The 25,110-nt window shown below is 38.4% G+C and overlaps 1 protein-coding gene across 1 annotated transcript in view; it reads left to right on the forward strand.

Moving 5' to 3' along the window:
* Positions 1-222: 222 nt before the first annotated feature.
* Positions 223-25,110, forward strand: part of SKAP1 (src kinase associated phosphoprotein 1) — a 280,282-nt gene continuing 255,394 nt past the window's right edge. The window contains exon 1 of the mRNA XM_045488552.1: positions 223-433. Coding sequence (XP_045344508.1) covers positions 388-433 — 46 coding nt within the window. The 5' untranslated portion in view covers positions 223-387. The remainder of the gene's footprint in view (positions 434-25,110) is intronic.

A 25,110-nucleotide genomic window follows, 5' to 3' on the forward strand; every position in this document is an offset into this window, starting at 1 on the left:
CTGAGGATAGGAAGTCTCCCAGGAGACCAGGTTCTTTTGGGTTGAGTCTTTTGTGCTGGTGGGGCTTTGCCTGTGCGGCGGCCCCCCGCCCCCCAGGCCTTCCACCTGAGGGCGCCCCGGGAGTGGCGCGTGCACCCGCGCACAGGTGTCCGCCCCCCCCCCGCCCCCACCGCCCGGGGCGCGCCCCCCGCCCGCCGCGCGCGCCACTTCCTGAGCGCGCCCCGGGCCCGCGGCCCCGCCCTGCGGCCAGGCCGGGAGGCGGCGGCGGAGACAGAGGTACAGGTGCCTCCGCCCGGCGACCGCCGCCCGCCAGCCCGCCCGCCTTGGCACCAGGCCTTCACGGCCCCTCTCCCGCCTCACACTCCGGCCTCCTCACCGCCCGGCCAAATGCAGGCCGTCGCCCTCCCCGAGGAGATCCGTTGGCTCATGGAAGGTAACACCCTGGCCCAGCCCCAGGCCCCCTCCCGCCGTCCCCCACCCCACCTCCCGGGGAGTCCCTCTGGTGCGGAGCTGGAGGTCCCCACCCGGGACGCCAGAGGCTCCCAAGGCCGGCCTCTCTTTGCAGCTCCATCACCCTCCACCTTCTAGAGCCTCAAGGCTTCTAGAACCCTCAACTCTGCAGAGCCACATTTTCATTCGGCCCGCTCAGGGTCCCATTCGCCCCGCTCAGTTCCACATTTTCTTTTTCCTCGAGGCGTCTCCACTCCTCCACGTAACCTCCCAGGCTTCCGAACCACCTTCCAGCCAGGTCCTCAGGGGCGCTCCTCACGTTCCCGGTCTCCTGGGGACAGCCCCCCACCACCGCGCCTGTGGGGCTTTGCCTTCTTCCTCCCTCCCCATACCCCGAAGTCCCTCACTCTCCTACTCAGAGCTCCCCGAGGCTCTCAGGGGGGTGTGAGGGGCTCGTGGGATGCTGTCGGCCAAGGCCTGGGGGTTAATGGGTGTTTTGCTGGCGCCCAAAGCCCGTGCCTCCCTCTGCCAGCCTGCAGACTTCTGGGGCGGGGGGGGGGGGGGGGCGTGGGGGGTGGGGGGGGGAAAGGTCTTGCTGCCCACCCAGGGCAGGCTGACATGCAGTATTACATTTCTGACTTTTCTAGAAATGCCCCATCCTAGGGTGTGTACCTTCAAACTATCGTTCCTAAGCAGTCCTTTTAAGAGTTAAGGTCATACTCAGCAACACTCGACACATCCTTCTTAACACTCGAAATATCACCTGCTCCATTCACACTTTCTCGTGCAAGAAACTTGCTTCCCTGTAACTGACCTTCCTGGAACGGACAGAGGCCTGGAATCTGTGCTTGCATAAGGGCCCCAGGAGGAAACTACTGGAATTAAGCCTTTTGGCATCCGAGTGACATTTTTGACACATATTTAACAGATGGCCTGCTTTGGGCAGGTCAGACTTTTGGCAAGGAGTATTTTTTTTTTTTCCAGTTTCTCTCAATTTAATTGGTTTTATATCTCCATTACCTTGTTATCTTGGTATAAATGCCTCCTAATCAAATATTTGGCAGTCCTTTTGGTCTCTGTTTGTAGCACTGTTTCCATTCTGGATTGCTTCTATGTAAAAGCTGTCAACTAGGTATTTCTTTTAAGGTGAAGCTTCCAAAATCCACTTTACTTATGACCTGAGTAAATCTAAAGTTTCAGAGTAAAAAAGTATTTATAGGCTAAAATAGCATCATCTGGGTGTCTGAGAAGAAGCAATCCAGCCTTTCCCCCTGTTGTTGGTTGAATATTCGATGTTAAGTATAAAGAGAGGCTGTGAGTGTGGTTCCTGGGAGACAAGGAACTGTGGCGAAAAGTTTAATTCTGCCCTTGCATTAAAAAATATAAAGTGATTCTTTTTATTGGTATCTGTCATTTGATGAGAGAAAACCTATTTTACAAGCTCATTAAACTATACTTCCGTTCTGTGTGCAGCCTTAGTAGAAAATTCCTTTTTATTTTCAGAGGCTTGCAGTGAAATCCACTCCTTCAACATTTTTGATGTGCAGTTCTTTATTGTTCAAAACTGACACTTTGGTAAACAACTCATTTCTGCACCTGCCACCTTCCTTTAGCTTAGATTATTTTCTTGTTAGCTGACTGTTTTTAATTGAAGTCTTCAGATCTCCTTCTAAAGCAGAACCTTTGTTTGCTGACAAGTAGAGCAGGGTATGAATGGAGATTAATTGCATGTCACATACTTCTGTATCAAACTTGCTGTGTCTTAACAATGTCTGTTGGTGCTTGCATCTTTAGAATATACAGAGGAGTCTGAGATTAAATTTTAAGGAGCTTCGTTGGTTAATGTATTTCTTTAAGGCCTTTTTTTTTTTTAAGTTTGCAATTGGAATCTGAATCTGAACTAGAGGGGAAGAAAAATAAAAGTGGGATTCCAACCAACCAATAATTCTATTGAAAAACGTTTGAAGACTATGTTTTTGAAAGGTCCATGGAATCATAGCAGCATATTGGTTATAGATTTTTTTTTTTTTTTAGATTTTGTTTTTTTATGGAATACAGTCTCTGGTGTAGACCAGTAGAATTATTCACTGTACTACAAATAATTTGTGGATATTAGAAACCCATAATGGCTATCAATTTCTCGTCTGTTACTGTGTACTTGTCTCCCCCCTTCTCTGGCCCCTCCCACACACACTTTTTAAGGTTAACTGTTGACAATTAGAAAATATGTAGGTCCTGATCTCTATATTGTCACTCAGTGGAGAGAGTCACAGGGTGAGGGAGCTGCCACTTTAGTGCTGCCACATGGCTGTGGTGGTGGGGTTTCCACAATGAATTACTACTTTCATAAACCAAGGCATAAGCATTTGCACGGTGATTTAATGCTGGCCATCACAGCCATAACTTAAGCATTTATTTATTTATAACTACACAAGCATAAATGACAGGGGCATTTTTTGACATAATGTGTGTGCTTTTAAAAATAAAATATGCAAAGCATTATGAAAGGTTTATGCCAAAATTTTGCATAAGGAAGAAGGGAACAGAAATGCTGAAGGTCTACAATTAATTTTGTTTAAGGATAAAATTTTAAACATTTGGAAATGTTTCATTTGACCCAAAAACTCAACTTCTGGGAATCCGTATTACTGAAATTAAAGGACAGGAGGTATGTGTACAAGGATCCATCTCGAATGTCCATGAGTTGGGAAAGGTGGGGCGATGGTATGAATGAATTATCCATCTTATGGAATATTTTGCAGCCATTAAAAAGAATGTAATGTATCTGTATATATTGGCTTGGAAAATGTCCATAGGTTTAAGACTAAAAGCAAGGTGCACAATAACATATATGATCTGTTTTTGTCTGAGAACAAAAAGGTGAACCATGCCCTCCCTCCCATATATTATGTACTATTTTGTAAGCCTAGGAAGAAGTAAGAATATACACCTAGCTGTTAGCATTGGTTTCTTTGGGAGGGGAATAAGAAGGTGGGGGAGACAGAGATCATTACTTTTATTTCATACACCTTCATGTTGTTGGAATTGCGACAATGACCATGTATTAACGTTTGTTAATCAGATAAACAATCAGTAGCGTTCTTTAATTTTTTTTTTATGTTTATTTATTTTTGAGACAGAGACAGACAGAGCATGAACGGGGGAGGGTCAGAGAGAGAGGGAGACACAGAATCCGAAGCAGGCTCCAGGCTCCGAGCTGTCAGCACAGAGCCCGACGCGGGGCTCAAACTCGTGAACCGTGAGATCATGACCTGAGCCAAAGGCGGAAGCTCAACCGACTGAGCCACCCAGGTGCCCCAGTAGCGTTCTTTAAAAGAAAAAGGGACAAACAAAAGACAAAAAGAAGCTTGCAGATGTCAGAGTGGTCAGAGTGCTTAAGGACCATTAACTGAGGTTATGATTATGTTTTTCTCTAGTTAGCTCTGGGGGTGTGTGGAGGGTGGGGATTTTTTTTTTTTTTTTAATGCTTTCTTGGAATTTTTGGCAAATGTTAAAGCAGCGAGAGTACTTTTAGAGTAACTCAGGAAATAGCCTCCTCAGACTCTGTCAAGCTCTCTTATAGAAATTGTAACTAGTCCATATCAGCAAATAAGTACCTTACAGATAAGTAAAATGAAAAGTGTTTGTTTACTGCCTTATTGAAAGAGGAGGAAATATTCAGGTCTGTTTTCAAATAATCAGGCTTGAGATGTAAAAGCTATCTTTTTGTTTTTGTTTTGTGATAACCATACTGAAAACAAAAACAATGGTGTGCTGGCAGTTTGCATAATCTTTGCTCCATAGATATAAACATAATCAGTTTCTTCCTTGTCTTTCTATCCCTGCTTTTGAAGTAAGAAGCACAAGAGGCAAGTATGAAGGAGGTAGAATATATATTTATTTCTTCAGTTTAAAATGTGCCGTGTGTGATGGAATGGGACCTACTGATTTTACCCTAAGAGCTAATAGGTGCCAACTACCTACAAGGTACCTAGATCCTGCTGGGAATGTGGAGTAAAGCCAAAACAACATCCACATCCCAGCTGCAGTTAGTAGCAACTGCTGTGTGAACACTAATTCTGATATGCCTATGGTTACTAATTTTTAAACTTCCTTGGAAAGAAATAGTAATTAATCATTTCTTTCTAGATTGTTCTCCAGATTTGTTTTGGTCGATGCAACCAACCCTAAAATTCTTTTCAGTACAGTAAAATTGCAACTCTGTGGAACTGGTAAGAGTGAGTTACTCTTGATAGTTTGATTCTCTTTAATGAAGCACTCTAACTTTTTATCATAAAATTTGTGATTAATCTTTTTCTAAAATGTATTCGGAATTTTTCTCACTTCCTCACTTTCTCACTTCCTCAACTAGCCAATCTGTAACTCAAGAGTTGTTATAGTGAATATAGGTCATCAAACTTTGTGGAAACATATTGAGTTGTTTAGGGCTGTTTTTGTCCCAGTTGCCCCCGGACTGCCTTGTGAAGGTCAACATCTGTTTTCTATTTTTATTTTTGTCACTTTTTTCCTACTGCAAGGTCGGGTCTATCACTTTACATTGCTCTCAGTGTGTCTGGAGCCATACTGCTACTGGAATATGAGGGAATCAAGCTTGTTGGGATTGAGATGTGTAAAAGAAGGTATGAAGGGCTCTTTAGATGAACACAGTACCCAAATCTTTAGGTGTAGACTTTGTGACATGCATTTGGCTGCTCAAGAGTCTTTTTTGCTTAATTTGGGATACCGGGTTGTCTTCTAGATAGGAGAGACTACCGGCAGGTGAGATCTAACCATTCTTCTTTTTCCGTGTTAAAACTTTCTCTGATTATAAAGGTAATAATGCTCATTGTAGAAAATTTAGAACACACACAATGATACACAGTCACCCATGGTCAACAATTGTTAAAGTTCCATGTATTTCTGTCAGCTTTTATTGTATGTACATACTTTAAAAGTTGGGACATAGTGTGTGGATAGTTTTATATAGTGATCTTTCCACTTACAGTCTTTCAATTCCTAAGGTCTCTTGAGAATTTTCTCAGATCATTAAAATTATTTTTTTCTTGCCAGTGATCTAGAAGTTATATATTCAAGTGTTATTCCACTGATATTTTTTCTCTTATGGCTTAAAAAAAAGCACCATGTCCCTTTGATTTAGCAACACTAAGAATGAATCTTTTCTTTTGGCTCTTTCCTCTCAGGTGAAATGTGAAATTCCTGATATAATCTGAGATTTTAGACTCAGAATTGTTAATTGTTAATATTTTATTATGTATATTACAATAATTATTTTCTGACATTTGCATAATATTTTTAAACCATAGATATAATACTGTTTTTTCCCTTTGATTTGCTCATTGCTTACTTTTTGTACCATGGCTTTTTCATTCTTGAACTTTTAATTTTATCTCTCTTAGATATTTAGACTGGGCTAATATGGTGGCCACTAGCCATAGGTGGCTATTTACGTTTAAATTAAATAAAAAATTTCGGTTCCTCAATTGCGCTAGCTACATTTCAGCTGCTCAGTAGCCATGCTGGCTACTGGATTGGACAGTGCATAAGGCCCTAGTAGATGATGATCTAGAATATAATACTGGGTGAATTTCTCAAGAAGGGTTCCTTTAAAAAAAATCTTTTTTTAATGTTTATTTTTTTTGAAGAAGAAGAGAGACAGAATGCAAGCGAGGGAGGGGCAGAGACAGAGGGAGACACAGAATTTGAGGTAGGCTCCAGGCTCTGAGCTGTCAGCACAGAGCCTGATGTGGGGCTTGGACCCGTGAGCAGTGAGATCACAATCTGAGCCGAGGTCAGACTGACCCGACTGAGCCACCCAGGCACCCCTCAGGAAGGGTTCTTTGATACTACACTTCCTTATCCCCTACATGTCCAAGAATGTGTCTATCTAGTTTCATATAAACTTAGGTGTGTAGGGGCGCCTGGGTGACTCAGTCGGTTAAGCATCCGACTTCGGCTCAGGTCATGATCTCGTGGTTTGTGAGTTGGAGCCCCGCGTCAGGCTTTGTGCTGACAGCTCAGAGCCTGGAGCCTGCCTCGAATTCTGTGTCTCCCTCTGTCTCTGCCCCTCCCTCGCTTGCATTCTGTCTCTCTTCTTCAAAAATACATAAACATTAAAAAAAAAATCAAAAAAAATTTTAAACTTACGTGTGTACAGAGAGTTCTAGACTTGCACTCTGCCCGTTTCTTCCCCTTCCTACTAATTCACTCTCTAGAAGTATCCCATTATCTTCTGGCCTTCAGTTTTGTGGAGGAGAAGTCTGATGCCAGCCTGATGTATTTCTTTTGTAGCCCATTTCTCCCACCCTCTGCCTAGATGTTTATAGGATGTTTTTCTTTGCTCTCAGAAATGTCACTAGATAGTGTCAAAGTTTTAGATTTTTAAAATAATTTTTCTCAGTTTGTAATGAACCATTTTGACCTGCAGACTCAGGTCTTTAACTTGGGGAAGTTTTCTATTATCACTACTTCTGCTCCATTTGCTTTATTTTGTCACATTGGAGTATACGTTAAGATATATATTAAACCTTAAACTACTGTCTCCAATTCACCTTTTTTATTGTTCTATCTGTCACTGACTTCATCATGATTTTAAATTCAGCATTCAATTTAAAAAAAAATTTCCATGTATTTTTTCCTTATCACTCATTGTTTCCTTGTCATTACATCTGCAAAGCTCTGGCTTATAGATCTGAGTTTTTGGATGTTTTTGAGAATACAAATTAGAAATTTTCTATACATCTGTTCTTTAATAATAAATCTACTTGGGGCCCCTGTGTGACTCAGTCAGTTAAGCATCCAACTTTGGCTCAAGTCATGATCTCACAGTCTATGAGTTTGAACACCATGTCAGGCTCTGTGCTGACAGCTCAGAGCCTGGAGCCTGCTTCTGATTCTGTGTCTCCCTCTCTCTCTGCCCCTTCTCTGATCATGCTCTGTCTCTCTATATCTCTCAAAAATAAAGACACATTAAAATTTTTTTTTTAAATAATAAATCTACTTCAGAGGGAGGCATTTTTTTCTAGTTTTTCAAGATGATCTTTTCTCTTTGAATTTGAGTGTTTTCTCACAGGTCCTGTATGGTTTTGTGTGTGTGTGTGTGTGTGTGTGTGTGTGTGTGTGTGTGTGTGTTTAGTTTGCCTAAATTCAAATCCTGACTCTGCCACTTTCTTACTACCTGGTTGACTTTGGGTCTCAGTTTGCTCATCTGTAAAATGGGAATCATAATAGTACCTATCTCATAGAATTTACATGGGGAACAAAGGAATGAATATTTGAAAAGAACTTACAATAGTGTCTGGCGTGGACTAAACATCATATAAATATTTGGTAAATTTTTAAAAAATTATTTTCTTAGAGAAAGTCTTATTGATTTTTTTGGTTTAGTTTGTTTTGTTTTGTTTGCTTTTGTCTCTTTATAGGAAAGCTCTGAGGTGTGGCCTTTTACCTATGTCGGTGATTCACCCTTGCCTCTCTAAATTACGGGAAGTTTGTAGGGGTTCTTTCCGAGTCTCCTCCATTTCTATCCTTCCTTAGATTAGAGTCCAGTGATCATTCTATGAGAAAATTTATGGAAGAAGGAGAGATATTAACTTCATTGTTAACTTAGGAAAAATATGGGCTCCTTACCTTGTTGTAGAATGCTGTGTGTGTGTGTGTGTGTGTTTGTGTTTGTAAAATAGTACTTTTGCATTACTTCTCAGTAGAAAAAAAAGAAAGGTTTACTCTTCCTCTTCTTCCTTTTTGTTTTTTAAAAACACATTTTTTTAATAGGTAGAAATATTTGAGCTTCATTGTGGGTATACCCTAGGTGTTGGGTGGGCTGCCCTGACCTTTTGAACTCTAGGCATGATCTATTCCCTGTGGAAGCCCAGACGTCTCCTCAAAATCCTAATAATTCTCAAGGAGCATGCATTCTCAGGGTACTTTTCCTTCCAGGCTCTTAGCTGCCCTGAGTCACGTAGGCGTAAACTTTTGGTTCCCAAATCGGATGATTTTGTTTCTCAGGGGACTTTTGGCAACACATGGACACGTTTTTTGTTGTTGCAATTGGGGAGGTGCTATGGAATCTAGTGGGTAGAGACCAGGCCTGATGCTAAACTTCCTACAATGCATAGGACAGCCCCCACAAGCAAAGAATCATACAACCCCAAATGTCAGTAGTGCAAGATTGAGAAACCCTGGCCTAGATAGACCCTTTTCCTCAGTTTCCACAAAAGCCTACTCATGTGAAGCCCCTGCAATTGTAGAAGACATCACTGGAATTTTAGGGGGAACAGGAGGAGGGATGAGGGGTTTACATAGCAGTAACGCAAATTATTTCAATTTGAATATTAAGCATCCCTATTCCTAAATCTTTGCCACCCCAGTCATCAGAGTGCCCTCTGACCCTTCACCTGATGTAGTTCTCAGCCTGTGCTTTCTCATAGGCACTTTCTCCCTTTATCCTATCTGGAGCAAAACCAAAAAGAAAAAAGAAAAAGACAACAACAACAACACTCTATTTCCCTGGCCAACTGAAAAGATAGTTTAGCTGTCTGTTGAATTTTTTAGGCTCACCCCCCACAACACCCACACAGAGAAACAAGTTACTTTTCCAAACGGTGACAGTTGTCTCTCTAAGAGGAATTTTGGTGCCACCAATTAAGATAATAACATTTTTTCCTCATTATATACTTGTAATACTTAAACAATCTTCAGTCACTTTAAATATTGGAAAAATAAGATAAGTTTCAAGTTTTACCATCATCTGAGAATCTTAACATACTGACATAACTATCATAGATCTCATTTGTTCACGTCATAAGCCATTACACCCTACAGAAATCCTATAATTTCTGCTACATTTATTCATATTTATTTCCCCTGTGTTTCCAAGTTCATTGCTTGCTTTTCCGGTTTGTCAGTGCTGCATTATAGGTTAGATGATTCTAACAGATGGCTTTTCAGGTTTGAAGTCTTTGAGTTCCACTGCTTAATTTTACTATCCAGCTTTTACATGGAAGTTAGGACAGATGTGGGCTCAGGAACAAAGTGGTCTTAACATCCAGAGAGCGAGTTTTACTGAAAGCTGATGGGTTTGATAAAATCATTTATGGGTTACTTAAATTCTCATCTAGCGTCTCCTCCTAACATTGTTGACATTCTAATGTTAGTATGATACAAGGAAATAAGATGTTTATTCACATAGTAGGAGCTTTGCTAAAATGTGTCCTGTGACACATATTTTTACTTATGCAAACCAATATTGTAGTTGAGTTGGAATTAATTAAGGTAGTGTACCTTATAAATCAAATATATGGAGAATTCTGGGGTATTTAGCTACTGAAAATACCTCTTTTTGTTTGTTTTATTTTGTGTTGTTTTTATTTATTAAAAACTATTTTTTAATATTTATTCATCTTTTTGAGAGAGAGAGACAGAGTGTGAGCAGGGGAGGGGCAGAAGGAGAGGTAGACACAGAATCTGAAGCAGGCTCCAGGCTCTGATCTGTCAGCACAGAGCCCAATGCAGGGCTTGAACTCATGAACCGTTGAGATCGTGACCTGGGCAGAAGTTGGACGCTATACCAGCTGAGCCACCCAGTACCCCCTATTTTGTGATGTTTTTATTGGGTACAATATACTTCCAGAAAAATGCTCAATCATAAATATACAGCTCAGTGAATCTTCACAAAAAGAACACATCCCCAAAACAAAGGCAAAAACGTTACCAAAACTTCCAGAGACCCTCTGTGTCCTTTAGTACCTACCCACACCTATAGGCAAACACGCCTCTGATTTCTAACAGCAAAGTTCAGCTTTGCTTATTCAATCATACAGTATGTCCTCATGTATCTGGCTGCTTTGCTCAAGATGATGCAGAAAATATCTCTTAGCTTTGGTCTAATAAACCTCCTGAAAATCACATTGCCTTTAAAATAATTTTTCTGGGGCTCCTGGGCAGCTCATTTGGTTAAGTGTCCAACTTTGGCTCAGGTCATGATCTCGCGGTTTGTGGGTTCAAGCCCTGTGTCGCGCTCTGTGGTTACAGCTTAGAGCCTGGAGCCTGCTTCAGATTCTGTGTCTCCCTCTCTGCCCCTCCCCTGCTCACACTCTGTCTCTGTCTCAAAAATAAATAAACATTTAAAAAAATTTAAATAATTTTTCCTTTCTGATAACGTTTTATATGAACCTCTTCCTCCCTCAATCCATCTATCCATTCCTCCCTCCCTCCCTTTCTCCCTTCCTTCTTTCATTAAGGTATGATTTATGTACATAAAATGCACTAATCTTAAGTGTTACAACTCGATGACTTTAATATATGTAAACACCTGTGTGACCGCCACCCAGATTAAGATATAAACATTTCCATCATCCTGAAAAGTTTCCTTTCCAGTTAGTAGCCCTCCCCAGAGGTAACGACTATTCTGACCTCTATCATCATGGATTACTGTAGTTGTTCTGGAACTTCATGAATCAATATGATCTCTTTTGTGTCTGTCCTCAACATCGTATTTTTGTGATTTATCCCTGTTGTTCTGTGTATCAGTTTTATCTTATCCTTTATGCAGAGTAGTATCCCATATTCCATATTTTGTTCATCCATTTTTCTGCTGATGGACATTGAGCTGTTCAGTTTGGGGCTATTGTGAATACAGCTGCTGTGAGCGCTCTTACATAACTTGCTTTGTGAACATAAGCACTCACTTCTTTCAGATAAATATTTAGGAGTAGAATTACTGGGTCATAGGGTAGGTATATGTTTAATTTTATTAGAAACTCCAGTTTCCCAAAGCAATTATACTTATTTTACACTCCTACCAGCAGTGTGTGAGAGTTCTCATGGATATATTTTTATTATAGAATATTTACACAACATAGAAATAAGACTACTTGATTTTTTAAGACAGGGTAGTATTATATACTTTTCCATGTGAATCTGTCTATCCATGCAGATATATAAATTGCTGCATGGTGTTGCAAAATTTGTAACTATTTTTCTATCGATGGATGTTTAAGTTTTTCCCAATTTTTAAAAATATTTCCACAGTGCTGTAGAGAACCTATCTCTGTGCATCTTTGTGTACATGTGAAAATATTTCTGTAGGATAAATTTTTAGACTCTCAAATAGATTGCAGATGTGTTAATCCTAGAATTTTAGTTTGGCCACTAGCTAAAACTTAATCTAAAGTACTCGCTGTGTTTTAGGTTCTGGTTTTTGTTCTCTCTGTGCTGTGAGTATACAGGTATTGTCATTTTCCCCCCTCCAGGAGGTAGAAAGAGAATTAAAAATATAAACACCACAATTCTTGGGTCATGGGGCAGAAACAATCAGCAGGTTGAAGCAAACCACAACCAGAACATGCTGATAATTTCTCTGTTGTATGCTGACAACTTCCTGCAAGCCAAAACAAAGCTGGTGGGTATGATTTTAGCCTTGCCAATAAGTTTACCTCTTAACAGAAGGCAAAAAATATATGCCTTAAGGATTACAATTAATTGCCAGATAAAAATGTAATGCAAGGTTTAAAACAAGTTTTAAACAAACTGAAAGTAATTATCCCCTTCTATTATACTTTTATTTAATTGGTATGAAAATAGACAAGATTTCCTTGAAGACTTCCATTATTGATTGGGGTAGGAAAAATCAAACACTGAAGTTTTAAAGATTGAATTTCAGTGTGACATTTAAGAGTGACTGCAGAAATCTTAACGGTCTGATATCTTCAGTGTACCTGTGATAGGGAATCAGAAATTTTGGTTTCTTTCCACCAGAAGCTGTCAATGAGACTTTGTAGAAGCTGGATTAGCAACCAGGCTGGTTTCTTCTGTAAAATAGGAATATATAATTTAAAGGAATAGTTGTGATATTTAATTTAATGTAAAGAATACCCAGGGTCACGTAGGTGGCTCATTCGGGTAAGCGCCTGACTCTTGATTTCGGCTCAGGTCATGATCTCAAGGTACGTGGGTTCAAGCCCCATATCGGGTTCCTCACTCACTGACAGTGCAGAGCCTGTTTGCGATACTCTGTCTCTCTCTCTCTCTCAAAATAAATAAATAAAGTTTTTTAAAATCCCAAAAGGAAAAAGAATACCCAAGTATCTTAGTAGTAAATGTGACCCATATCATTGTCCTCAAAATAAACGAAAGAGTAAATGGACAAGGTCAGATATTTGGGAAAATGTCAGAAACTTGCACCAGTCTACAAAACCTAGTGATCTTGGACACATCCTGCCAAGAATCTTTTCAGCTGGCCTTAGATCCTGCAGGGGTATGATGATCATATTACTTCTACAGTGTTCCACATACCTTCTGTTCCCTTATCCTTCTGTCTTCTTTTCCTACTCTGACTTGCTGGAATAGATGTCCAAATAAGCTGCCTAGAAGCTGAGGGAGTCTGTTTTAGAACATCTGTGACTTATGAAATGCAGATACAGCTTTGCCAGAGCTGAGTTTACCTTTTAAATATGGGACTTAAAATCACTGTATATTACTTTTAGTACAAAATACCATATGCTACTATAAGCCTTCCTTCCAGAGTAATCTTTCACCATTGTCCCTCTCACCTCTAACCTTCTGCTGTCTAAGTTGAGACTCTTTCAGTCTCTCCAGCTGAACTGAGATCTGTCACCTCAGGACCTTTGTACATGATGTTCCCATGCTTGTGCCATTCTTTTCCTAGTTCCACCAACTCCCTACCTTCTCCCACACACAACATACATACTTAGCCTGCAAATTTGGGAATTTCAGATAAAAGATCAGTTCTCTAAGAGGTCTCCCCTGACTTACTTCCCTCTCTAGATGAGGTGCCTATACCATGGGGTTGTGGCCTCCCTTCCTTTTCATATTAGCACAATTAACTCATATCACAGTTTATTCTAATTGCCTATTTAAGTCTGTATTCTCTGCTAGACTGTATACTCTTATGATAGAGTTTAGATCTAATTCACTTTTTCCAGTACTTGGCATGTATTAAGCACTCAACAAATATTTGTTGAAGAATGAAGATGTGTAGGAAAAAAGTGGCATTGTTGATGGTATGTTTCTCATTTTGTCTTTTCTCTTTGATGTGAAGACATTTACACCATGTGGTTCGTCTTGCTCACTTACCAGTTGAAGGTAACGATGTGCAGAGCCTGTAACATTGAGTATTATACACAGTGAGAGCTGCAGGGTCAGAGGTGCCTCAAGAGTGTTCTTACACAGTGGTGTTTTCCACACTGGGTTATGCAATTGCAGGATCCTAAGGCATCCTGTTGTGGCAGGATGTGATGTTTATGTTAGAAGAGTTGTTTGTAAAAGGTTGATTGCTTAACAGAAAACCTATAGTTAGCTTGGTGAGCTGGGTTAAATATAGGAGCTGATATGTTGAGAGACCTTTTAAAATCTCTTTCCTGTTCAGTGGTGAGGAGTGTGTTTCTGATCAGGGTTGTGCAGGCACCTTCTGGTCGTAATCACTGTAAGTGGCATCATCTAAATTGAAAGACAAATGTATTATATATTGATCTGTAATTTTTGTTTCCTTAATATCTTTATCACGTTGTGATGTCAGGGTTATGCTGGCTTCATAAAATGAGTAGGCAAGTGTGTATAATACTGGATATATAATTCCTCATACAGCCCTTATAGCCCTTGCTTTTAACTCATTTTTTCTTTCAAATGTTTTATTTATTTTTGAGAGAGAGAGTGCGAGCTGGGGAAGGGCAAAGAGAGAGGGGGACAGAGAATCCAAAGTGGGCTCTGTGCTGACAGCAGTGAGCCCAATGTGGGGCTCGAGCTCCTGAACCCCCTATGAGATCATGGCCTAAGGTAAAGTCGGCCGCTCAACCAACTGAGCCACCCAGGTGCCCTGCTTTTATTTATATTTTTCTTGTTTATACACTTGTTTATCTACTAAGTTGTGGGTGTGATTTTAGATCTGATTTTTAAAAAACAGATGAGACAGACAGCAGAGATTGTCTTTGTGTTATTTTATTCCTGAGGAGATGACACTTGCACGTGAATTAACATTTGGAAAGGAAGCTTTGCAAAAAAGTAATTTGAAAAAGTAAGCTCATAACAAAAATGGCAAGTTTTTCTTAATATCATTGGGGGGTAATTTTATCCTGTTGATGTTCTTTTAACACTTTTAGTATATAGAAATACAATTACATAGGATACTTTACTTACAAGAGTACAGTAAGGAGGGTAGAAGTACAAAATACTATATAGTATTGAACATGTGGGTTAGGGCTGCTGCCTCCTCCCCCCTCCCCCCCAACCTTACAGTTGAAAATCCTCATATAGCTTTTGACTTTCCCAAAAGTTAACTACTAGTAGCCTACCATTGAGCAGAGCCTTACCAATAACATAAACAGTCAATTGACACATATTTTATATGTTATATGCACCATATACTGTATTCTTAAAATAAAGTAAACTGGCGGGGCAGCTGAGTGGCTCAGTCATTTAAGCGTCCGATGTCAGCTCAGGTCATGATCTCACTGTTCATGGGTTCCAGCCCCCTGTCAGGCTCTGTGCTGACAGCTCAGAGCCTGGAGCCTGCTTCAGATTCTGTGTCTCCCTCTCTCTGCCCCTCCCCTGCGTGGTGCTCTCTCTCTCTCTCTCTCTCAATGAATAAACATTAAAAATTAAAAAAAGAAAAAAAAGAAAATGGACTCCTGAGGGACACTCAGTGCAAAGAAGTAATTCCTCAAGATGAAAGATTAAACTTTGTAATAAAGATCGCCAAATGCAACATCTCAACACGGTAGAAGTTTATGTTTTTTCTCTTTCTCTGGCTCTCCCCTGATCACGCTCTCTCTCTCTCTCTCTCTCTCTCTCTCAAAAATAAATAAACATTAAAGAAAACAATAAAGTAAGCTGGAGAAAAGAAAATGTTATAAAGAAATCATAAGGAAGAGAAAATACATTTACAAGACTGTACTGTATTTATAAAAAAAAATCTGCATCTAAGTGGACTGGTCAGTTCACACTCAGGTTGTTCAAGGGCCAACTATACATTTATCATCTGTGGGAATAAAGTATACACTGTGACCACCCCTCTCTCACAGGATTCCTCTTCATTCCCGACTTTCTATCTGCCCAGGTGGCCTCCTTCCCTGCTCACAACTATGAACCAGCTCAGCACATCACCACCAAGTGAAACGAAGATAGACGTACAAGTACGTCTCCAGTCCTCCCTCCTTTTTTTTTCAAAATGTTAAAATTATACTGTACACCGCTTTTTGAAAATTAATAGACTTCTTACTTTTAGAACAGTTTTAGATTCACAGAAAAATGGAGCAGTAGTACACTGTTCTATTTCCCCTTCTTCCCAGTTTCCCTTATTATGAACATTTAACGTTAGTATGATAACATTTGTTACTGTTCATGAACCAACACAGATATGTTATTATCTAAAGTTCATAATGTATTCTCTTTCCCTTAGTTTTTACCTAGTATCCTTTTTTCTCTCCCAGGATCCTATCGATGATACCTTACTTAATTTAGTTTCCTTACATTCCTTTTGGCTGTCACAATTTCTCAAACTTTCCTTGTTTTTGATGACCTTGAAGGTTTTGAGGAGCACTGGTCAGTTGTACTGTAGAATGTGCCTACATTAGAATTCGATGTTTTTCTCATGACTAGACTAGGGCTATGAATTTTGGTGAGGAATATCACAGTGGTAAAGTGCCATTCTTATCACATGTTGAGGGTATGTAATATTAAGATGATTCATGACTGTTGGTATTGACCTTGATCACCTGGTTGATGCAATGTTTGTCTGGTTTCTTTACTGTAAAGTTACTCTTTATTCCACCTTTCAGTACTGCATTCTTTAGAAGGAAGTCTGTATGTGAAGCCTACACTTAAGGGGTGGCAGTTTATGTTCCCTCTTCTTAAACAATTTTTTTTTTTATGTTTATTTATTTTGAGAGAGAGACAGAGTGCGAGCAGGGGAGGGGCAGAGAAAGAGGGAGAGGGAACCTCAAGCAGGCTCCACACTGGCAATGAAAAGTCTGCCTTGGGGCACGAACCCACGAACCATGAGGTCATAACCTGAGCTGAAATCAAGAGTCAGGCGTTTAACCGACTGAGCCACCCAGGCACCCCATATGTCCCCCCTTCTTTGAAGTGAAGTATCTACATAAATTATTTGGAATGCGTCTGCACTGGAGATTTGTCTCTTCATTCCCATTTATTAATTTCTTGAGTTACTTGTTTAAATGTATGGACTAATGAAGAATACATATTTTATACTTGGAATTGTAATCCAATATTACTTTATTTTATTGCTCAAATTGTTCCAGCTTTGGCCATTGGGACCTCTTTTACGTGGCTTCTGTGACTTTTTTGATACGCTCATCATGTGTGTGTGAGTGCATGTTTGGGGCATATTCTTACTTTCTGGCACTACAACATACTCCAGGCTCATCTTGGATATCTCCTGCCCCAGTTCTAGAATCAGCCATTTCTCCAAGGAGATTTTTTCCTTTTTATTGAAAATCGGTATTAGAAACCAAGATCTGGGTTCTGGGTGAGCTCATCGGTACTGGGATGTTTCTTTTAGGGCCTCTCCGTTAACAGAGCAAAGAAACACATGTGTTTATAATAATCCCATATACACATATATCTATAAAAAATCCTCTATATAACCATCTGTATCTATGTAAAATTAGACATGAGTTTTTACAATGTCTTCAATTCTAATTCATTCTACACTCCTCTCCTTGCTATTCTTCATACCTGCTCTTCTCCTTTCCATTCCAACAGGGAGAAACCTGGTTCCAACCATTCATCATCCATTTATTGTTTGATCAGAATATACACATATAGCAATATAAGAATCATTAACCCATACACCTTTGGGAAACAAAAGACCAGTTTCCCAGTTTCATTGACTGAAGACCAGTATTTATGTGCAGTTTCTTTTGCCTTTAGTCTTATAAACTTCACTTATTTCCAAAGTTACTTAGGTCAGTACCTTTTCCCCCATCCCCTTCAGTGAGGTTTTCCCCCATTATTGGTAATACAGTGAGATTATGTTGCTACAATCTGCATTCTTTCCTGAGATCCCCCAACCTCCTAAATGTTGGTTGTTTTTTTTTTTTTTAAATTTGTAGACATTAAGACTCACTCTGTGTTGTAAAGTTCTACAGGTTTTGACAAATGCATAATGTTGTGTATCCACCATTAAAGTATCATATAGTCTGGTTTCCCTGCCCCCAAAATCCTCTGAGCTTCACCTATTCACCCCTTCCCCACTCCTGTTGGACCCCTTGCCAACCACTGATCTTTTTACTGTCTCTACAGTATTGCCTTTTCCAGAATGTCATATAATTGGAATTACACAATATGTAGCCTTTTCAGATTGGCCTCTTCCACTTAGTAATATGCACTTAAGATTTCCCCATATCTTTTCATGGCTTGATAGCTCATTGCTTGTTAGTACTGAATAGCATTCCATTGTCTGGATGTTTATTTATCCATTCACCTACAGACAGACATCTTGGTTGCTTCCAAGTTTTGGCAATTATGAATAAAACTGCTGTAAACATCCATGTACAGGTTTTTGTATGGGCATACATTTTCAGTTCAATTGGGTAAATACTGCTGTTCTAATAGGCATGTAGTGATTTCTTATTGTTATAATTTGCAATTCCTTAGTGACACATAACGCTGAGCATCTATTCATATGGTTTTTCATCTTCTGTATATCATCTCTGGTGAGGTATCTGCTCAGATCTTTTGTCCATTTTCAAATTGGATTTTTAATTTTCTCATTGTTGAGTTTTAAGAATTCTTTGTGTATTTTAGTTACCAGTCCTTTATCAGTTGTATGTTTTGCAAAGATTTTCTATCAGTCTGTGTCTTGTCTTTTCATTCTCCTATTGTCTTTTGCAGAGCAGAAGTTTTCCATTTTAATGAAGTCTAACTTACCAATTATTTCTTCCATGGATCATGCTTTTGGTGTTGTAGCTAAAAGCGTATTGCCAAAAACAAGGTCACCTACATTTTTTCCTATGTTATCTTCTAAAGTTTTATAGTTTTATGTTTTACACTTAGGTCTGTGATCCACTTTGAGTTAATTTTTGTGAAAGGTGTAAAGATCTGTGTCTTTTCAAAAAAAATTTGGTGAATGGATGTCCGGTTGTTCCAGCACCATTTGTTAAAGACTATTCCCTCTCCGTTGAATTGCCTTTACTCCTTTGTCAAAAATCAGTTGACTCTGTGTGGGCCTATCCCTAGATTCTCTGTTGTGTTTCATTAATCTGTGTGTCCAATCTTTCAACAATACCACTCTGTCTTGATCACTGCAACAGTATAGCAAGTCTTGAAGTTGAGTAAAGTCAGGCTTCCAATTTCTTCCTCTTTCTCCTCCTCCTCCTCCTTTTTCTTCTTCAGTATTGTGTTAAAAGTACACTATGAGAGTTTTCTGAATTTCTTAAAATTTCATCGTGAATATTATGTTTAAATGGCTATATAATATTTCATTATGTGGATCTATGATATAACCAATAACCAATGTTTTTTCTTCTTTTTAAAGTTCATTTTTTTAGTTGTTATCGTTACTTTTCTTTTTTTAAATGTTTATTTACTTTTGAGAGAGAGACAGAGACAGAGCACGAGCAGGGGAGGGGCAGAGAGAGAGACACACACACAGAATCTGAAGCAGCTCCAGGCTCTGAGCTGTCAGCACAGAGCCCAATGGGGGACTTGAACTCACGAACCGTGAGGTCATGACCTGAGCCAAAGTCAGAGGCGTAGCCAACTGAGTCACCCAGGCATCCCAACCAATAACCAAAGTTGAGTGTAAAAACCTCAGGACATTTGATATCTTATTGTTGTAAATGAAGATTAAAAGGTCATGTTAGCAGAGAATAAAAACTGAAAGAATGGTGGAATTGCAAGTAATTGCAATTTTCTTCCTTATATCAATTTCTGTATTTTCCAAATTTTCTACAATGAGCAGCAATACCTTTTTTATTAGAGGGAAAGGTAAAATATGTTTGTGTTTATTTTCTAAAATCTGAGAAATATCTTTTTTTTCTTTTCCTCTCTCAATCTGTCTGGATACTTTAATGGTTGCATAGTATTCAAATATGATACACCATAATTTATTTACCTATAATTATGTTACTGGATTAATGTATTTGGAGGAGCAACACAGGGTAGTGATTAAGAGCTCAGGCTCTGGAACCAGACTGCTTGAGTTCATATCTTTGCTAGGTGTGTCACCTGGAAGCAAGTTTTTTTAACCTTTGTTTTCTCATCCAGAAAATGGGACAGTAGTATCTACCTCATAGGAAACCCGATGTCTTCTGATGTGGTGTGATATGATATTTATATTAGAAAAGATTTTGTTTTAAAATGATTGATACTTAACAGAAAGCCTATCAGATAGAGTGGTAAGCTTGGTTACATAAGGGAGGTGATATACTGAGGGACCTTTTAAATTCTCTTTCCCATTCAGTGCTGAGTAGTGTGTTCAGGTCACATTCACTGTGATTAGCCTTAGCTTCTAAACTGAAGGGCAAATGTATTATACACTGATCTGAAATTTTTCTTCTCTTAATATCTTTATCAGGTTTTGATATCACAGTTATGCTGGCTTCATAAAATGAATTAGAAGGTGCTCACACTACTCTGTTTTCTCTAAGAGTTTGTGTAAGATTGGTATTCTTTCTAGCTTAAATGTTTGGTAGAAATCACTTGTGAAATCATCTGGGCCTAACCTTTCTGGAAAAAAATTTTTTTTTTTTAACTATGCATTCAATTTCTTTTATAGATATAGGGCTATTTGGATTTTGTATTTCATCTTGCACATTTTGGTAAATTGTGCTTTTCAAGGAGTTTGTCGGTTTAATGTAATTTGTCAAATTTATTGGCAACAAGATGTTGATAATATTCCCTTAGTATTCTTTTAACTTCTGTGAGGTTTTTAATAATATCCCTTTCTTCATTCCTGATATTGGTGATTTGTGGGTTTTTTTTCTTTCCTTTGATGGATCTTGATAAAACTGTTAGGGGTTTATCAAATTTATTGGTCATTAGAAAGAACCAACTAATGTTTATTCTGCTTTTTAAATTGATTTCTACCCTTATCTTTATTATTTTCTTTTTTCTACTTGGGGTTTAATTTACTTATATTTTTCTAGTTGTTTTTTTTTTTTAATTTTTTTTTTCAACGTTTATTTATTTTTGGGACAGAGAGAGACAGAGCATGAACGGGGGAGGAGCAGAGATAGAGGGAGACACAGAATCGGAAACAGGCTCCAGGCTCTGAGCCATCAGCCCAGAGCCCGACGCGGGGCTCGAACTCACGGACCGCGAGATCGTGACCTAGCTGAAGTCGGACGCTTAACCGACTGCGCCACCCAGGCGCCCCTATTTTTCTAGTTTTTTAAGGTGAAGACTTAGATCATTGATTTTAAAACTTTCTTCGTCTCTAACACGAACATTTAAAACTATACATTTCCCTTAACTACAGGAATCTATAAATCCCATAAATTTAAATATGTTGTATTTTATAGTCATTCTGTTTGAAATATTCGTTTTATTCAAAGAATACTATTTCTTCCTTGGTTTATTTTATTTCTAACTGTTGAATCTTTTTAGATATCTTATTGTTACTAATTTCTAAATTCTTTTGTGGTCAGGGAACATATTCTATAAGGTTTTAGTCTTTGGGCATTTATGAAGACTTATTTTATGGCATAGAATAGGTATATTTTGCTGAACATACCATGTGCATTAAAAAAAATGTATATTCTGCAGTTGTTGAATAGATCATTCTATGGATGTCAATTAGGTCAAAGTGACTGATGGTGTTGGTCAGGTCCTCTATCTCCTTAGTGATTATTCTTCCAGTTGTTCTATTAGTTTCTGAAGGAGGCTGGTAAAATCCCCAACTGTGATTGTAGACATGTCTTTTCCTCACTTTAATTTGGTCAGAATTTGCTTCAGGTATTTTGTAGCTCTTGTTATGTGCATACACATCTATGATTCTATCTTCCTTATGACTTGGCCTTTTTATCATAATGAAATATCCCTCTTTATTTCTGGTAATACTCCCTGTCTTGAAGTCTCCTTTGTCTTACATTAATATAGCCATTCTAACTTCTTTATGCTTGCAGTTTGCTTCTATATCACTTCCATTCTTTTATTTTCAGCCTGTGTGTTTATATTTAAAGTGTGTTCCTTGTAGATAGCATGTAATTGTCTTGCATTCTTACTCAGTCAAACGTACTCTGCTTTTTAAAAATTTTTTAGGTTTATTTATTTAATTTAATTTAATTTATTTTATTTTTTAAATTTACATCCAAGTTAGTTAGCATATAGTGCAACAATGATTTCAGGAGTAGGTTCCTTAATGTCTCTTAACCATTTACCCCCTCCCCCTTCCCACAATCCCTCCAGTAACCCTCAGTTTGTTCTCCATATTTAAGAGTCTCTTATGTTTTGTCCCCCTCCCTGTTTTTGTATTATTTTTGCTTCCCTTCCATTGTATACATCTGTTCTGTGTCTTAAAGTCCTCATATGAGTGAAGTCATATGATATTTGTCTTTCTCTGACTAATTTCACTTAGCATAATACCCTAAAGTTCCACCCATGTAGTTGCAAATGGCAAGATTTCATTCTTTTTGATTACCACGTACTCTGCTTTTTTTAAAAAAATTTTCAAGTGTTTATTTATTTTTGAGAGACAGAGAGAGACAGAGAGGAAGTGGGGATTGGGCAGAGAAAAAGGGAGACACAGAATCCAAAGCAGGCTCCAGGCTCTGAGTTGTCAGCACAGAGCCCAATGAGGGGCTTGAACTCACAAATCATGAGATCATGACCTGAGCCGAAGTTGGACACTTAACCGACTGAGCCACCCAGGCACCCCTCTGCTTTTTAATTGGAGTGTTTAGTTCATTTATATCTAATATAATTATTGTTATGAATGGATTTAGAGTCTACCATTTACTATATGTTTTCCAATTGTCACATTTTTTAGTTACACTTGCCTTGTTAAAAAGTAATCAAATGCTTTTTAGTATTCCACTTTAATTTCTCTATTTCTAAAAACTGTACCTCTTTGTTTTATTTTGTTTGTTAGATTTACTCCAGTGATTACAATATCCTTAATTTGTCACAGTCTGCTTAGGTTAATATTGTGCCAATAAACTGGTTTCATTTACCTGCCTCCCCCATCCTCTGTTGTTGCCATATATTTTACACATACATATGTTATAAATAACAAAATGCAGTGTTTATCTGTGGTTTAACTTGCCAGCTGTCTTTTGAAAAAATTAAGAAGAGAAAAAAAGTGATAATGTTTTATATATACCCACATACTTAGCACTTTGGTGCCCCTTTTGATCTGAGTTTCCCACTGGTGCAGCTTGATGAATTTCCTTTAGATTTCTTTTAGTGCAGGTTTCCTAGCAAAAAATGTTCTCCGTTTTTATTTATCTGAAAAATGTCTTTATTTTGCCTTCACATTTTGATGACTGTTGTCACTGGATATAGAATTCTGGGTTGACAGGTTTTTTTTTGTTTTTATTTTTTTCTTTTTCTTCTCAGCACTTTAAAGATGTCATTCTAGTGTCTTCTGGCCTCTATTATTTTTGATGAACAGTCACTTTTATTCCTATCCTTATTCTCCTATATGTAATGGGTCATTTTCTCTGCCTTCTTTGAAATTTTTCTCTTTATCTTTGGTTTTCTGCAGTATGACTATAATATGCCTACATTTAGTTTTCTTTATATTTATCTTATTTGATGTGCACTGAGCTTCTTGAACCTATAAATTAATACTTTTTACCAAAATTGAAAATTTTCAGCTATTATTTCCTCTGTGGTTTTTGTTTGTTTGTTTGTTTGTTTACCCATTTCTTTCTGCTCTTCTGGGACACTGAATATATGTAAGTGTTGGCATTTGATGTTGTCCCACCTTCCATTAAACTTTGCCTAAGGGTATTCTTCAGTTACTCCATCCCACACGGGTTGGGTGTACCCTTAGAGGAAAAGCTGTAAAAATGCAAGTCTCATTCTGCAGTTCCTTTCTTTCAACAGTCAAATTCCTGCCAGTTTCTGCCTGCCTTTGGGTACTGTTTGGTGCCTTAAAATGGTTGTTTTTAAATATTTTGTTGATAATTCTTATCTTTGCAAAAGTTAGTCCAACACAAGTTATTGTACTATTACCCAGCAAGCTATTGATTTTTAAAATATTTATCTTCTGGCTACCCTACCAAATTCTTACAAGTTCTAAAAGTTTTCAAGTTCAGAGTTTTAAGTTTGTATATATTTGATTATAATATCTGCATAATGACAATTTTATTTTTCCTCCTTAGGCTTCTTTTTGTCTAGAACCTCCAGAACAGTGTTAATTAATTAATAGTGGGAGTAGTTGGCAAACCAATCTTGTTCTTTTTTTTTTTTTTAATGTTTATTTATGTTTGAGAGAGAAAGAGAGAGAGAGGGAGCATAAGTGGGGCAGGGGCAGAGAGAGAGGGAGACACAGAATCCGAAGCTGGCTCCAGGCTCTGAGCTGTCAGCACAGAGCCTGATGCGAGGCTCGAACTCGTGAACCACGAGATCATGACCTGAGCTGAAGTCAGCTGCTTAACTGACTGAGTCACCCAGGTGCCCCAAACCAATCTTATTCTTTTTTAGGCATAAATATGATGATGGTTTGTGATATATATATTTCTTAGGCTAAGAAGGTATTTTTTTACTTCTACTAAATACAGTTTTGTCATTTATGTTAGCTAACTAGAATTTCAATAAAAAAAATTTAAAAATACAGTTTTGTCACAAATAGATAATGAATATCATGAGGTGAGGTTTTTGCCATTTATCAACCTGCTTGTATAGATCTCTTCTTTAACATACTAAATAAGTATGTAACACATCAATAATATTCAAACATCGTTATATTCCCAGGATAAACTTTATATTATTCTTTTAATGTACTGCTAAGTTTGACTTACTAGTACTTCATTTAGGATTTTTGTATTTACATTAACTTTAAACTGATTCCTTTTTATGCTCTTTTAGAACTGGGATTATGCTGGCTTATAACAAATAATTAAAGAAGCATTATGTTGGGGCACCTGGGTGGCTCAGTCGGTTGAGTGTCTGACTTAGGCTCAGGTCATGATCTCACAGTTTGTGGGTTCGAGCCCCGTGTCGGGCTCTGGGCTGACAGCTCAGAGCCTGGAGCCTGCTTCGGATTCTGTGTCTCTCCCTCTCTCTGCCCCTCCCCCGCTCATGCTGTGTGTGTCTCTCTCTGTCTCAGAAATAAATAAACATTTAAAAAAAAAAAAAAAAGAAGCATTCTGTTCTGTGCACTGGGACAGTTCATGTAGTACGGGAATGATTTATCACTTAAAACTTTGAAAGACATTTATACAACTGTATGAATCTGAATTTTTTTTTTTTTAACAATTTGACCAACATTTCTTCTTTTTCCCTGGTTATTAGCATGTTCCAGATTCATATTTTCCATTCTCAATTCAGTTTTAGAAATTTATTTTTTTCTCAGAAACTGTTTCACTGAGGTTTTCAAATTTATTTGCATGACATTTTATTTTGTTTGCATAGCATCTTACTTTTGAAAATAACCTCTCAGGGGCGCCTGGGTGGTTCAGTCGGTTAAGCAGCCGACTTCGGCTCAGGTCATGATCT

This window comes from Leopardus geoffroyi, chromosome E1 (genome assembly GCF_018350155.1).
Source record: "Leopardus geoffroyi isolate Oge1 chromosome E1, O.geoffroyi_Oge1_pat1.0, whole genome shotgun sequence".
Taxonomy (NCBI): Eukaryota; Metazoa; Chordata; class Mammalia; order Carnivora; family Felidae; genus Leopardus; species Leopardus geoffroyi.